General features: G+C 57.9%; 2 protein-coding genes across 3 annotated transcripts in view; both read left to right on the top strand.

The window, feature by feature from the left end:
* Positions 1 to 2,254, top strand: part of LOC121019331 (ATP-binding cassette sub-family A member 17-like) — a 76,861-nt gene extending 74,607 nt beyond the window's left edge. Inside the window, exons 27-30 of the mRNA XM_040458683.1 lie at positions 586 to 756; positions 1,022 to 1,212; positions 1,353 to 1,426; positions 1,937 to 2,254. Coding sequence (XP_040314617.1) covers positions 586 to 756; positions 1,022 to 1,212; positions 1,353 to 1,426; positions 1,937 to 2,152 — 652 coding nt within the window. The 3' untranslated portion in view covers positions 2,153 to 2,254. The remainder of the gene's footprint in view (positions 1 to 585; positions 757 to 1,021; positions 1,213 to 1,352; positions 1,427 to 1,936) is intronic.
* Positions 2,255 to 5,156: 2,902 nt separating this feature from the next.
* The window catches only part of CCNF (cyclin F), a 19,767-nt gene continuing 10,694 nt past the window's right edge, over positions 5,157 to 14,229 (top strand). The window contains exons 1-9 of one of the 2 annotated variants that reach the window (XM_040459362.1): positions 5,157 to 5,201; positions 5,994 to 6,148; positions 7,373 to 7,479; positions 8,475 to 8,542; positions 10,176 to 10,429; positions 10,748 to 10,801; positions 11,450 to 11,554; positions 11,836 to 11,913; positions 13,980 to 14,131. In XM_040459362.1, the coding sequence (XP_040315296.1) occupies positions 5,186 to 5,201; positions 5,994 to 6,148; positions 7,373 to 7,479; positions 8,475 to 8,542; positions 10,176 to 10,429; positions 10,748 to 10,801; positions 11,450 to 11,554; positions 11,836 to 11,913; positions 13,980 to 14,131 (989 nt within the window). In that variant the 5' untranslated portion in view covers positions 5,157 to 5,185. Of the gene's footprint in view, positions 5,202 to 5,831; positions 6,149 to 7,372; positions 7,480 to 8,474; positions 8,543 to 10,175; positions 10,430 to 10,747; positions 10,802 to 11,449; positions 11,555 to 11,835; positions 11,914 to 13,979; positions 14,132 to 14,229 lie in introns of those variants that run through there. The other variant, XM_040459361.1, reaches the window with a different exon arrangement.

The following is a 14,229-nucleotide window of genomic DNA, read 5'->3' as shown; positions in this document are numbered from 1 at the left end:
CCCCCCCCCCCCGCCAGGGGCTGTGAAATCAGACTTGCCCAGGGGTCAGGTGACTGTCATCTTTGGCTCTTCCCTCTCTGGTGTTGATTTCAAGCAGTTTTTTGTACTTCCTTGTATTTTTGGTAGATTAAATGAGTCAACATTTGCAAAGTTTAAAACAGCCCCTTGTGCACTGTAAATGCTATGTGTTCACTTAAAAAAAATTACTAAAATGGGCCTCTGCCCTTACTCCCCGAACACTGCAGAGACCCTCAAAGAAGACTCATCAAGCATGTGCTCACCATGTGTCCACGTGTCCCTGTGCCCAGGGCAATGGCTTATACACTGAATGGACAGCCAAGTCACAATGAACCTCACGGGAGGGTGGGGGACTAGGGGACCACACTACTAACGCTCCATTAGAGGCTGGGGAGTACTTTCTGAACTGAAAGGAAAATGCACGCATGTGCGTGTGCCCGCATGCGTATGCGTGTATGCGTGTGTGTGTGTGTGTGTGTGTGTGTGCGCGCCCACGCATGGGGAGTGTTGGGCTACCCCTGACCGATGTTTGCCTTTCACCCCAACCTTTCCCCACTTTGCCCCCAGTGGTGGCAACAAACGAAAGTTGAGCACTGGCGTCGCCCTAATTGGAGAGCCTTCAGTCATCTTGCTGGACGAGCCATCCACTGGCATGGACCCCGTGGCCCGGCGCCTGCTCTGGGGCACAGTGGCACAAGCCCGCAAGTCTGGCAAGGCCATTGTTCTCACCACCCACAGGTAGAGCCGGGGTCTCTAGAGGTCGATGGAAGAGCTAGGACAAGAGCTGGCTGGGAGGGGCTAGGTGGACAGAAGACCTGCCAGAAGCTGATTCAGAGTCGATGAGGAAAGTCCCCGGGCTTAACCGTGTGGCCCACCCTCCAAACACGGGAATCGGGAACAGCTCGATCTGGCCGACAACACCGGCCCGCCCGCGTGAGCCTTTGACGTGGGAGGCAGGCATCGGCGCCCCGGCCCCGTGTCAGACCTCTGCCCCTCTCCCCAGCATGGAAGAATGTGAGGCCTTGTGCACCCGGCTGGCCATCATGGTGCAGGGCCAGTTCAAGTGCCTGGGCAGCCCACAGCACCTCAAGAGCAAGTTTGGCAGCGGCTACTCCCTGCGGGCCAAGGTCCGGAGCGAAGGGCGGCAGGAGGCCCTGGAGGAGTTCAAGGCGTTTGTGAACCTGACCTTCCCAGGTGTGTCTCCGTGCCTCCTCCCTGACGAGTCCCGGGCCCGCGACCCCCGGGAGGAGGGCCGTGATTCCAGGGTCCCGGGAGGCTCTCCCCTGGCCCCCACAGCCCGGCCCTCACGGGGACACGGCGTCTCCTTCGTGCAGGCAGCGTCCTGGAGGATGAGCACCAAGGGTTGGTCCATTACCACCTGCCCGGGGAGGACCTCAGCTGGGCCAAGGTGAGCACATACCTGGGCATCAGAGGGAGCAAACCTCGGACGTCACAGGCTTCCTGGGGTGACCTGTTCTCCCTCTTGCATGTAAGTTGCATTCAAAGCTGCTGCAGGTTCTCTCCGTCTCCAGGGCAACATTCACGTGTGTTTCATAGAACATAGGATGTGGGAGCTAGAAGAGACCTCAGAGATCAGCTCCTCCTGCCCCTCCCTTCACAGAGAGGGGAGCAGGGCCCGAGAGGGGATGCCACGTGCCCCGGGCCACAGCAAGCCAGAGATCCAATCAGGGCCTCTGCCTTCTGGCACTGTCCCCAGCCAGGGACCCTTCCCTGAGATCTGAGGCAGCTGGACTCCCTAGGACTCACTTCCGGGGAGGTGCTCTGGGGGTAGCTGAAAAAGCGATGGGCCTTTTGGGGGCCTTATCCCACCCCTAGAGATACTCCCTCTTTCCACCCTCTGTTGCCTCCTCCCCTCCCTTGTGCCCATCAGCCACGGCGGCCTCCCTCCTTCCCACAGGTGTTTGACATTCTGGAGCAAGCCAAGAGGAAATTCATGCTGGATGACTATTCTGTCAACCAAGTCTCCCTGGAGGATATTTTCCTGAGCTTCACCTGCCCTATGCCCCCTACCCAAGAGGGAAAGAAACCAGAGCAAGCAAAGCCAGCTCCACCCCCCTCCCAGCCTCCCTCCCAGCCTCTCTCCCCACTTCCCTCAGAACCTGTCTTGCTGTAATAAAGAGTGTGCAGCCTGCCATGGGCTGCAAGGGGTACAAAGATAGCTTGTACACCCAGTGAGCTCAGTGCGGGGCCGAGGGTTGGGGGTGGCTCTAGACCAGGTTGGGGCCTCTCACCTTGGAGGCCTGGTGGACGGCCCGGGTGCGTTGCCGTGGGAAAAGATCCCCTTGAGTCCCGCCTGAGTGGCCCGAGGCCTCACTGAGACCTGGCTTGTGGAAGCAGCCTCAGGTGACCCCCTGCCATGTCTTCTCAAGGCTCAGTGGCCTGGGGGTGACCACGGTTGTCATGACACTGCACCTTCTGCAGGTAAGAGAAGAGAACAGGTTGAGGAGTTTGCCAACCTAACAATTTTCCTTTATTTCGATACTTGGGTTTGTGCAGCTCCATCTGTACTCCGTCCCGGTCCCTACAAATATTAGGGGTAAGCCCGCATGTGATCCTGCCATCAGCCCATGAAGTGTTACTCGGATGAGTAACCTGGAACTTAGGGTCAACTTTCCAGAGTCAACCTGTAGTAGGCCAAGATTCAGTTCAGGGAGAGGTTCTCAAAGGGGAGGGCTCCTAAGCAGCAGCTTCTAAATCGTTCAGAAACTTGTTAGAAATTCAGATCCTTGAGCCCCACCCCGGACCTGGCAAACCGGAAATCTGTGGGGTGAGCCCCAGCAAGCCGTGTTGTAAGCAGCCCGTGTTCACGAGTGCTGATGCATCTCGCGTGTGAGAACCACAAAGCTAAGGCCTGTGTGCTCCAGGCCACTACGCCCTCCAGCCAAGAGCACGGACACATGTGGCTCCGCCCTTTGTCACCAGGACTCTGCTCTGAGACACGCCCATCTTGTAGCCTCTCTCTCTCCAGCACGGTCACACCTGTCCCTTCTGGAAAGCCCCCTCAGCTCCTCCTTTGCAAGTAGTTCCCTCCCTGCTTTCTCAGCCAGGCCGAGGGGAAAAGTGGGGAAAGTGGTGCGGTCCCCGACCACACTTGCCACACTTCCCACCTCCCATCACCACTCACCCCAAATTACAGCACCGGCACATCCCTGGCTGCCACACCCACTGATTTCTCCATCCTTTCTCCATGTCACTGCTATGTGACGTTTCATGGTATTCCCTGCCCCCCCCCCCATGAAAGCCCCTCCCAGCTCTCCCTCCCCCACGGCCGCCGTGTTTGGTTCTCCTCTGGAGGTTCCTCTTCGTTTCTCACTGAATGGTGGGACCCCCTCAGGCTCTCGGCCTACTTCACTGTGGCTCACTCCCGCCTCTGCACCCGGCCACCCTTGAATTTTTTTTCTCGTTCACCCCCACGTCTTCAACTGCCATCTTATTCCAGCCAGGAACTTCCCTGAGCCCCTGACTTTTCCAGTGAGTTGTCTCACCCTCCCAAGTGGATGTCCAGTGGGAAATGGGCCCTTCTCATCCTCTGCAAGTGGCTCGTTGCTCTGCCGGGCCTCCAGGGCTCTTCCTGCCAAGGCGTAGAATGGGGGCGAGGGCCCACAGTTTGCTGAAAAATAAGAGAACTTTTGGGGCGCTTGGGTGGCTCAGTTGGTTAAGCGGCCGGCTTCGGTTCAGGTCATGATCTCGCGGTCCGTGAGTTCGAGCCGCTCATTGGGCTCTGTGTTGACAGAGCCTGGAGTCTGTTACCCATTCTCTGTCTCCTTCTCTCTGACCCTCCTTCCCCATTCATGCTCTCTGTCTCAAAAAAGTAAAATAAACGTTAAAAAAAATTTTTTTTTTTTTTTAAATGAGAAAACTTTACCTCCTGGTGAATAAAATGATAAAGACATAAAGAACAAGGAGAGGAGACAGCTGAGGGACACGGTTTGGGGCTCCCCAGGGGACTGGGCGGAGTGAGAATGGCTCATCATCCCCTCAAGGTGTCTAGGCTGGAAGGGCACACCTCTGGCCCTGGAGGGGGACCAGCAACAAAGTCACAGTGCAGGGGAACAGGACAACACAATAACAAGGCAGAAAACAGTAACCAAAGAGGTGAGTAAGGATGAGAAATCTGAAGGGGCCACCACCGACTCCTCACGCTTTTGTGCGGAACTTGGGACATTTGGGGAGCCGCGCCAAGCTTAAAGGACTCTCATACCCCGTGTGACCGTTTCCTTCTCTGTCTCCTGCTGCAGACTGGCACCATGGCCCCTGTGTGTGTGTGCCCGGCTGGGTGGTTCAGGGCGGAAAGGGTCGAGGACAGAGGGGAGGTGGCGGCTGACTTGAGGAGAGCTGCTATTCCACCCAGCGCTTCTCCCCGGAGGCTTTATTTGTCGTCGGATGTGGGGGGCTCCTGCCCGGCGCCCCGAAAGAACACAACGCGCCGCAGCCAGTCAAGCCAGCGGGTGGGCGATGCTACTTCGGAAAGGGCTCCCGGGGGGCAGTGAGGACCGGCCGGGGACAGACAGGGACGGTGTCCGGTGCGAGGGACGGGTGAGTCACGATTCGCTGGAAGAAGGGCTCGAACGCGCCAGCCGAGTCCCTGAAAGTGCTGCTTCCCGGTCGCGTCCGCGGCGGCTAGGCGCCGAGCCAGCCGTCTCCTAGCCTGACGCGCGGGAGGGCGGGCGGCGGGGAGCGCGGCCGTGGGGCGAGGTCGGAGGCGCGGCGGGTCCCCACGAGCCTTCCCGGACAGCCCACCGCGCGCCGCGGACGACGCTCGCCGGCGCCCGCGCGACCCGAGCAGCCCGGGACCACGCTCGACGCAGCGACGCCCCCGCCCGCCAAGCGGGCGCCGCTCTCTCTTGGGACTCGCGCTCCGGCCGGGGAGGCGGGGCGGCCGCGCGGGCTCCACCAATCCACGGACGGCGTTCGAATTCGCGTCCCGGCATGGCCAATTGCGATCGCTCGAAGCGGGCGGGGGGCGGGGCAGGAGGCAGGGCCTGGCGGTCCAGCGGCGCGCGCCCCCCCGCCCCGCCGGCCAATGGGAGGACCGGGCGCATTTGAAAACTCAGGCGGGCGGCGGGGCGGGTTTGCGCCTGCGCGGGGCGCGTGGGGCTGACGGCGGCCGGGGGCGCGAGCGGCGGCGGCGGCTACAGCGGCGGTGATGGGGAGCGGCGGCGGTGAGTGTGGGGCGCGGGCGGCGGGGGCGGGGGGGTCGGCGGGCTGACACGGAGCGGAGCGGCTCCAGCCCTTCGGCCCGGCGCGCGAGGCTTCCCGATGGCGCCCGCCCGGCGCGCGGTTTAAATGCCCGGCGCCGCCGCGGGGGCGGGTGGGCTTGGAGTGAACGCCCCGCGCGGGGCTCCGCACCTGTCGGGGGGCGGTGAGCGCGGCCGCCCCTTCGCTAGCTGTTACCGTGGCCGCTAAGCGAGTCCGCGTGCGACCTAGAGTCCCGGGGTCAGGAAGGTGTGGTGGTCACATCCAGGTGCTCGGTGGGCGCCGCTCACCCCGCGGGTGCGTGGGGCCGTCGCAGCCCGTTAATTGCTGGTAGGTGACCCAGGGGCAGGGCCGGGCAGGGTAGGAAGGCCTGCGGAGGGGGTCTTGCAGGGGGGCAGCGGGTAGGAGGCCAGGTGCCTGCCGGTGAGGGACTTCTTCCGTGTAGCCCTGTGTGCAAATAGAAGCAGACGTGGGCAGGGGTCCGAGCGGCTTCCCTGAGCGTGAGATGCGGGAGAACCTCCTCAGCCTTGCTGCCTCTCTTCCCGCTGGCCAAGTTCCATGATTATCTGCTATTCACCATACGTGTTTATTGAATTTTGGAATGAATGGTGACGTCTGACGGAACTCAGCTACCATTATTCCCTTAATGTTGGGGAGTAGGCATGTGGCTGGTTCTTTTTGGGGGGAGGGGGGGACAGTGACTGTCAGCCCGCTCCTTTCCAGCCCATCACCCGGACCATTGTGCCGTTTTTCTTCAGTCATCCACTGCAGGTGTGCCAAGTGTTTCTGTTACCCTACAAAGCGGAGAATAAGGAGGAGACCCCGAAACCTAACCATCCTGAGCCTCCCTGAAGATGTGCTCTTTCATATCCTGAAATGGCTCTCTGTCGGGGACATCCTCGCCGTCCGAGCTGTAAGTTGCAGGATGAAAATAGCGCCAGTCGCAGCTTGCTGGTGTCACTAACCTGCTGGTTATGCCATCAAGGCTCCCTGTTCTTAAATGTTGGGACAAAATTTGGCTACAAAGAAGGGCAGAGGCCACAAGGGTGATGTTGTTAACAGACGCTGTGGTCCCCACTGCAGGCAAGCAGCAAAGTGGAAACATAGCGCAGCAAGTTTCGGTTGTGTTTGCTGCAATGTTTATTTTAACAGTGAGATTTGTGGCAGTGAAATTCTCACCCCTCAAGAAATAAGATAGTATTAAAAAGAGCACAAATATATTCGCGAGGACAAATCTCCCGTCACATGGAGCCCTGAAAGGGTCCCTGCGAGTTAGTTGACGGATGTTGGTGCAGCCTCATCCTGAGCGACTGAAGCAAGGCCATACAGCAAATCTGTGGGAGAACTCCCAACAGGTACCTGTTTTTCGCGCTTCCAAAGCCACCTCCATTGTGGTCGTAATATCCACGGGTGCTGAGTTTTCAATGGCAGTGGGAACTTTAATGCTTGAAATGCTCACCTGTGTTCAGAGCTCCCAGCCGGCCCGCTTCCTGCCTCTGTCCAGGGTGGTATTACGTTTTAATTTTTTTTTTTTTTTAATACCTGTTTATTCTGAAAGAGGGGAGAGAGAGTGTGTGTCTGTACCTGGGGGAGGGGCAGAGAGAGAGAGGGAGAAAGAGAATCCCAAGCAGGCTCCACGCTCAGCGCAGAGCGTATGCAGGGCTCAAGCTCACAACCCTGGGATCACTACCTGAGCCGATAAAAAGATTTGGACACTCAGCCACTCAGGTGACTTATCAGTCTTTTCCTAGAGCCTCTGGTGACTTCTAGGCTCCGGCCATGTTCCCATGAGCCAGGCCCGAGGCAGAGGACAGGCAGAGAAGCACAGAGCAAATGTCCATTTCTCTTTCTCCTGTTAGCATCAGTTTCCCTGACCCTTGCAGACACCCTTACAGGGGTATCACCCCCTCTTTCTCAGTGTTTGTACTCATTCCCCCTTCTAGTCCCACTGTGTCCCCCATTGCTCCTTTACAGCCACAGAGAAACTTGTTTCTTCTACTCGAAGGGGGGACCTTTACCGCCGGGGTGGGGAGGAACACCCCATCTGTCTGTGTCCTGTCCTCAAGAGCTCCAGGAGCCGGGCCTCCGGGAGGACCCCTGATCAGCCCCCCACCCCGCTCGCTCCCCCTGTTTGCAGGTGCATTCTCACCTGAAGAACCTGGTGGACAGCCACGCCAGTGTGTGGGCGTGTGCCAGCTTCCAGGAGCTGTGGCCTTCTCCAAAGAACCTGAAGCTCTTTGAAAGGTATCTTTGCACCCTGAGAACAGCTCAGTTTTCCCCTGTCTTTGGGCCGCCCTGGCGTGCCAGCCTGTGTCCCGGGGCCTGACGTGGGAAGGGTTTCCTTCTTGTTGTCGCCTTTGCCGGCGCCTCACCGCCCCCCTCCCACCCAGGGAGTGACTGAGGACTGTCAGCGTCACCCACCTAGTCACGCACAGCACAGTCATTGGCCATCTGTGCCACCAGCACAGCCTGACTCATTAGTTCCTGTCGTGCTTCTGAAGGGTCTCACTTGGGCTGGGACCAGTCTGCGTGACTCAGCTACAGGTCACCTGCATGTGGCAATTTCACCTAATGCTCTTTTCTTTTTTCTTCAAATCCAAACTGTGTGATTTAACTCGTATTGCATTTTGCTCCCTGGCTGATGCCATCGTCCTGCTGGAGTTGGGCCCCAGAGGGAGGGCAGAGCAGGCATGAGCCCCTTGGCCTGTGGGCCCCGGCGTGCCAGTGACCACACCTGCCACTCAGGCATGCCAGTGGTTCCGGTCAGGCCGCCGGAGACAAAAGCCACATACTGTATGGTTCATCCATTTACGTGTGCCACACGGTGGCTTTTCATACATTCAGAGTTGTGCAGCCATCACCACTAACTTCAGAACGTTCTCGTTACCCCCAAACAAAGTCAAAATGAATAGGGGTGGACGTTAGCGGTGACTCCGTTCTCCCTGCATTCTCCTGCCCCTGGCAACCCCTAATATGCCTTCTTGTGTATGGATTTGTCTGTTGCAGACAGTTCGCGTAAGCAGAGTTGTGCAACATGTGGCCTTCTGTGGCTGACGACTTCTGCTTAGCATGTTTTTAAGGTCCATCCGTGTCACAGCCTGACGTGGATAATTGACATTCAACTGTATTACCTAAAAAGTTCTCAGTTAAAAATCAGGTGTTCTACCTTCAAGTGACGTGGTGGCACATAAGCCGTAAGGAATGAAATCAGGTGACATTTTATGTTTTCAATGGTCTAGGGCTGCCGAAAAGGGAAATTTTGAAGCCGCTGTGAAGCTGGGGATAGCCTACCTCTACAACGAAGGCCGTAAGTCCTCGCGGGGCCGGGGCTGACCTTGCCCCACTTGGCATGGGTATTTCACTCATTTTTTAAGTTTATTTATTGATTTTGAGAGAGAGAGAGCATGGGGGAGGAGCAGAGAGAGAGAGAATCGCAAGCTGACTCCGCACCGTCAGCACAGAGCCCGATGCGGGGCTCAAAGTCACGAACTTCGAGATCATGACCTGAACCCAAGTCAGTCACGTAGCCAGCCGAGCCACCCAGGCGCCCCAGCGTGGATGTTTTAGGATAAGCTTGAGCCCTTCCCAGGGTCAGCATTCCGTCATCACTCTTGCCACGTCTGGCAGTCTGCCTCGCCGTCTCCCCTTGGGAGCTTGTGCCCAGGGGTGCCCTGCTGTGGGGCCCGCTGATCAACTTTGATTCCGTACGCTTTAATTATTTTAACAAACCTTGTTTGAACAAATGCTTTAGTCCCAGTCAACAGAGACTCAGGATGGGGGCTACTCCAGCAAGCCAGCCTCCCTCTAGCGGCCCCCCGCTCCGTCCCATTAACCCACTGCCCGCGGGTAGATGCTGGCTCCTCTGCTCGGCCGCAGGTCCCCCGTGACACTCTGGGGCAGCAAGCAAAGCGTGCCTTACGCTACAAGGCATCAGTGACACATTAGCCCAGGCTCCAGTGGAAGGCAGGTACAAGCAGGTCAGAGCCAGCCTGGTGCCCATCTCCTTCACCCCCATGGAGCAGGTGCTCCGTGGGAGAACCTGTGTGGCCCTCGCCTCTCCCAGTGCCTACCTCTTTGCTTAGCACACAGAACCAGCCTGCGGTCTGTCCAGTCCCCGCTCCCAAAGTGCGTAAACATTTGGCGGCAGCCGCTATTTTTCTGTCTATAAAACGTCTGGCATCTTGCTGAGAGGTAGCCCCTGTTGGGCTGGTTGACGGGGTCGTGACTGATAGAGACAATGGGCAGTCCTCCTCCAGGTCCCAGAGGTGCCCCTGCCCCACCCCCCCTATCCCACAGTGACTCCCAGACCTAACTCACATACCATACACTTCCGCCATCTCAAGTCCAGTCTGGTGGGTTTTGGTGTATTTGCAGAGTTGTGCAGCCATCACCAGCATCCAAATTTGGAACATTACCCCTAAAAGAAACACCATACCCTTTAGCTGAAGTTCAGGCTACTGCTGCCTGCAGGAGAGAGGGTGGGTGGGCATGTGACGCCTCTGTGGGGGCATCTTCCCAGACCTTCAGAACCCAGGCTTCCGGGAGGACCCCAGCCGGGGCAGGTGACCCACAGCGTAGAGAAGAAAAGGCGCGGGGTCCCCGTCTTGTGAGGCTCCGCTCTCCTTATGCACCAGCAGCTGGCGTGAGCTTTTATTTTACTTTTTAATGTTTATTTATTTTTGAGAGAGAGAAGGGGGGAGGGAGTAGGGGAGGGGCAGAGAGAGAGGGAGACACAGAATCTGAAGCAGGCTCCAGGCTCCGAGCTGTCAGCACAGAGCCTGATGTGGGGCTCGAACTGGGCTGAAATCAGACGCTTAACTGGCTGAGCCACCCAGGCGCCCCTGGCGTGAGCATTTAGACTTCCAGAAAAGACCATGGAGAACGCTGTGCACCTGTGCTCCAGAGACACCCCTGGGTTAACACCTTGTCCATCTCCGCAGTTTCTGTGTCTGACGAAGCCCGTGCGGAAGTGAACGGCCTGAAGGCCTCTCGCTTCTTCAGTCTCGCCGAGCAACTGAATGCGGGCAGCACGCCCTTCATCTGGCTCTTCATCCGCCCTCCGTGGTCGGTGTCTGGAAGCTGCTGCAAGGCTGTGGTTCACGAGAGCCTCAGGGCAGAGTGCCAGCTGCAGGGAGTGAGTCCCGGCGAGGAACACGCATGGAGCCCGCATGCCGGGCGGTCCGAGCCGCACAGGGTGAGTGGAGACGCTGGACGGTGTAAAGCCAGACGCCCCGGACAGTGGAGGTGCAGAAAATCGAGAGTGTGGGCATGGGGGCAGGTTGCAGATGAGCCAGCGGGACAGGAAACCTCAGAGCTGGTACTCCCAGGGAGTCACATGGGTAGTTGGGCTAGAAATACAGGACCGAGGCTCCCGGAGGCCCGGAATCAGGGAGTGGTCCCCGGTGTGCTAGGGGTCCAGGCAGGGGCCACGGGAACGTGTAGATCGGGAAGGGTGGCTGGCTGGAAGTTCCTTTTCTGCTGGTGATCACGCTTTTCCCTCCTGTCGTCTCAGACTCACAGAGCATCCATACTGCACTGCCTGGGGAGAGTGCTGAGTCTCTTCGAGGTGAGTCGATTGGTCCGTCCACTTGGACCCTGTGCTGTGTGATGTGTCCCTGGCCCCGGTGAGCACACGGAGCCATGGAGCACGGGCCCGCGCTTCCGTGCTGCTCATCCTTCTGTGGTCGCACACGGCGAGGACCAGCAGGCGAGCGGAAAGCAGGAGAGGCCGTGCGGGTGTGAACCCTGAACCAGCAGCACAGTGGAGCGGGCAGAGCGCCTGAGTGCGCCGTGGGTAGTCCCTCCCACTCTTCCCACTGGCCTCGCTGCACTTGAGGCTTTCTGTTAAAGCGGGGAGGGGCGCTGAGAGTGAGCAAGGACGGGGAGCAGCCCTGAGAAAGCCCCCAGCGTCCCTATCTGGGAGGCCTAGTGTACGGGGCTGACCGGCCGGTGGCCCAGAGCAGAGCTAGGGCTCTGGGGCCCAGCCAGACGCAAATGTCATCTGGGAGGACACAGGGCCTGGGAGGCGGAGCTCGGAAGCTCGCTCTCCCAGTCATTGTCCAAGCGCACGTCTGTAGAGAGGTCGCTTCTACTCCCATTTAATTAACTCGCTTTATTAAGTAAGAGCCACGGAGGTGGTTCCTGAGAGGTGGCGAGTAGGGTGACTCCGCAGAAGGGGTGAGAAGAGAGTGCACCGTGCTTGGGTTTGCTCCAGGATGCAGAGCGGAAGCAGCAGGCCCGGGACCTGTTTGAAGAGTCTGCTCGCCAGGGCTGTCTGGCCAGCTCGTACCTCCTGTGGGAACGTGACAGGAGGACGGACGTGAGTGGCCCCCGGGACGGGGAGGGTGGTGTACCGATGGTGCAGGTTCTGCTGGAACGGGGTCCTTGGGCAACTCCCGGGGCACCAGGAGCCGCGGTCGGCAGGCTGCTCCCATATTTGCTCCCAACGACCACGGTCGCTTGGGGGATGAGGGGCTGGGAAGAACACCGAGCTGTGGACCCCTGGGGGTGTCGGGAGGAACATGTAAGAGCCCCGTGGGTTGGTTCTGAGTTTTCCAGAGACAGCTGTATAAAAACATGGTGACTTTCTCCCGTTGACAGATGTCCGATCCTGGACGATGCCTCCACAGCTTCCGGAAACTCAGGGACTACGCTGCCAAAGGCTGCTGGGAAGCACAGGTGAGGCGGGAGCCCGCCTATCTAACTTCTTCTGCCTCCTCCCGTGGGGACCGGGGGGCCGATACCACCCAGGCTCCCATTTGTAGGCAGGAAGACTGACCCAGGGCCGGCCGCAGGCCTTATGGGAATTTAGCTCTGGGGTGTGCAGGGAGGAGAGCCTGGAAGTGTTTCCTTCATCTCTGCCCAGCACCCCGTCGCCTCCAAGCCCACTGCCCCTAAGCCGGCCGTCCGGCCTCTTCATTCTTAAGTGCGGGTACACTCCGTCTGCTGGTAACATTCCTGTCCCTCCCCAAAGTTGTCCTGGAGGGGGTGCTGTGGCCACAGATGGGGAGTCTTCTGGGAGCAGGTGGGTGTGTGGAACGTTCTCCTGTTCTTGTCGCTTGACCTGGTCACCGAGACATCAGTGTTAGAACCAGCACGTGGGGGATTTGCAGTTGGTGTCCCCCAGATGCCCTCCTGTTGCAGCCGTAAAGAATTGTTGTTGAAGACAAATCAGAGGAAGTCCCCCTTGGCCAAGCAGGTAGAAACTCAGATTGTTGTCACCCCACCAACTAACTGCTGGAGAGCCATCTGCCCTTGAAAGGGAAGATATGATAAAGTGGTAGACGGCCCAGCCTGACGTGTGACAGAGCAGTGTAATGGCTACACCTGAGGCAGTCAGCGAATTCATAGTAAACATGACAATGAGCCATGTGGTTTTCTTAGAAGCTCAAACTAATCAGTAAGAATAGTAGTATTCCAGTAAACGTTCAGAGGGTCTCCATACATTCCCAGAGAAGAGGAAATAGAAATAGCTGGTCAGGGGCACCTGGGGGGCTCAGTCGGTTAAGCATCTGACTTCAGCTCAGGTCATGATCTCATGGTTCATGAATTTGAGCCCCGCGTCGGGCTCTGTGCTAACGATGTGGAGGTGGAGCCTGCGTGGGATTCTCTCTCTCTGTCTCTCTCAAAAAAAAAAAAAAGAAAAGAAAAGAAACGGTCAGAACCCAGGAGTGTTTGACCACACATTCAAACGAGATTGTGGCTGCTCACATTAACGAATGATAGGTGTATAGGTATCTTTTTTTCTGTACATGTTGAGTATATAGCTGTTATCTTCTGAAAATACGCATTTTTAACGGTAGCAGTTTTTGCCGGCAGAGGTGCACTAGAACAACATTATCTTAGCTGGTGTGAAAATCAGTGCAGCCCTTTCAGAGAATACTTGGGCGGGAGAAGCAAGAGACTTTGGCACAGCCGCCCTGTGCAGGCAGGGCAAGCGCGACAATGGCTGCACAGAGATGTTCCACGAAGTAGTGAACACGCGCCAGGAAGACACTGGAAACGTGCTTCCAGGCGTTTATGTCGCAAGGAGCCGTATTATTGTTAGGTGAACAAAGAGATAAAACATACGTGTGCTATGATCTGGAATGCGTGGACACAGTTACAAATGTGTAGGAACATCTGGAAGGAAAGTGTCTAGAAACGGTTGCTAGTTAGTCTCAGGGGCCTAGAGGGTGCCAGCGGGGCCTGTGCACAGCGGTGTCACCATAGCTTCATGAGAAGGGAAACTGAGGCACAGAGCGTTTTTCCCCAGTGTGCCTGCGATGTCACACAGATCCAGGTTTTAAAGCCAGGTCATCTGAAGGGCACATGGCTGGCTCAGTTGGTTAAGCATCCAACTCTTGATTTCGGCTCAGGTCACGATCTCACAGTTGATGAGATGGGGCCCTACGCTGGGCTCTGTGATAACGGTGTGGAGCCTGCTTGGGATCCTCTCTGCCCTTCCCCTGAGTGCGCCTGCACGTGCTCGCTCGCTCTCAAAATAAACTTAAAAAAAACACACACGAAAGCCGGATCACCTGAGCCTCCAACCAGCTTTGGCTGCTTTGCTGTGCTGACTCTGTGGTGCACGTTTCGTCCCCTTTAAGACATGTTATCACGAGATACGCCATTTATTTCGAAAAGAACAGTCAAAACCTGAGGTGCGCTGTTTCCAGGGGGCTGAGGCGTCAGCACCGCTGTGCACCCACAATTCTCCCCCGGCAGCCTGAGGCTTCCTGCTCACACGCCTGTGTGTCCCACAGCTGTCGTTAGCCAAAGCCTGTGCAAACGGGGGCCAGCTCGGACTGGAGGGGAAGGTCGCCGACGGGGTCGCGCGCCGGCTGTTCCAGGCCTCCCGTGCCGTCAGCAAGCAGCAGGTCTTCTCCGTGCAGAAGGGACTCAGCGACACGATGAGGTGAGGCCCTTGAGGGAGGGCGTCTGCTTGGGGTGGGGGCAGAGTGACTGCCGGGCACCCGGATGACGGGCCCGTCGTGTGGTGTGTGTGTGTGTGTG

This window comes from Herpailurus yagouaroundi, unplaced genomic scaffold (genome assembly GCF_014898765.1).
Source record: "Herpailurus yagouaroundi ecotype Mexico unplaced genomic scaffold, PumYag 222, whole genome shotgun sequence".
Lineage (NCBI taxonomy): Eukaryota > Metazoa > Chordata > Mammalia > Carnivora > Felidae > Herpailurus > Herpailurus yagouaroundi.
The sequence above is the reverse complement of the archived record's forward strand: the minus strand, read 5'-3'. Positions and strand labels throughout refer to the sequence as shown.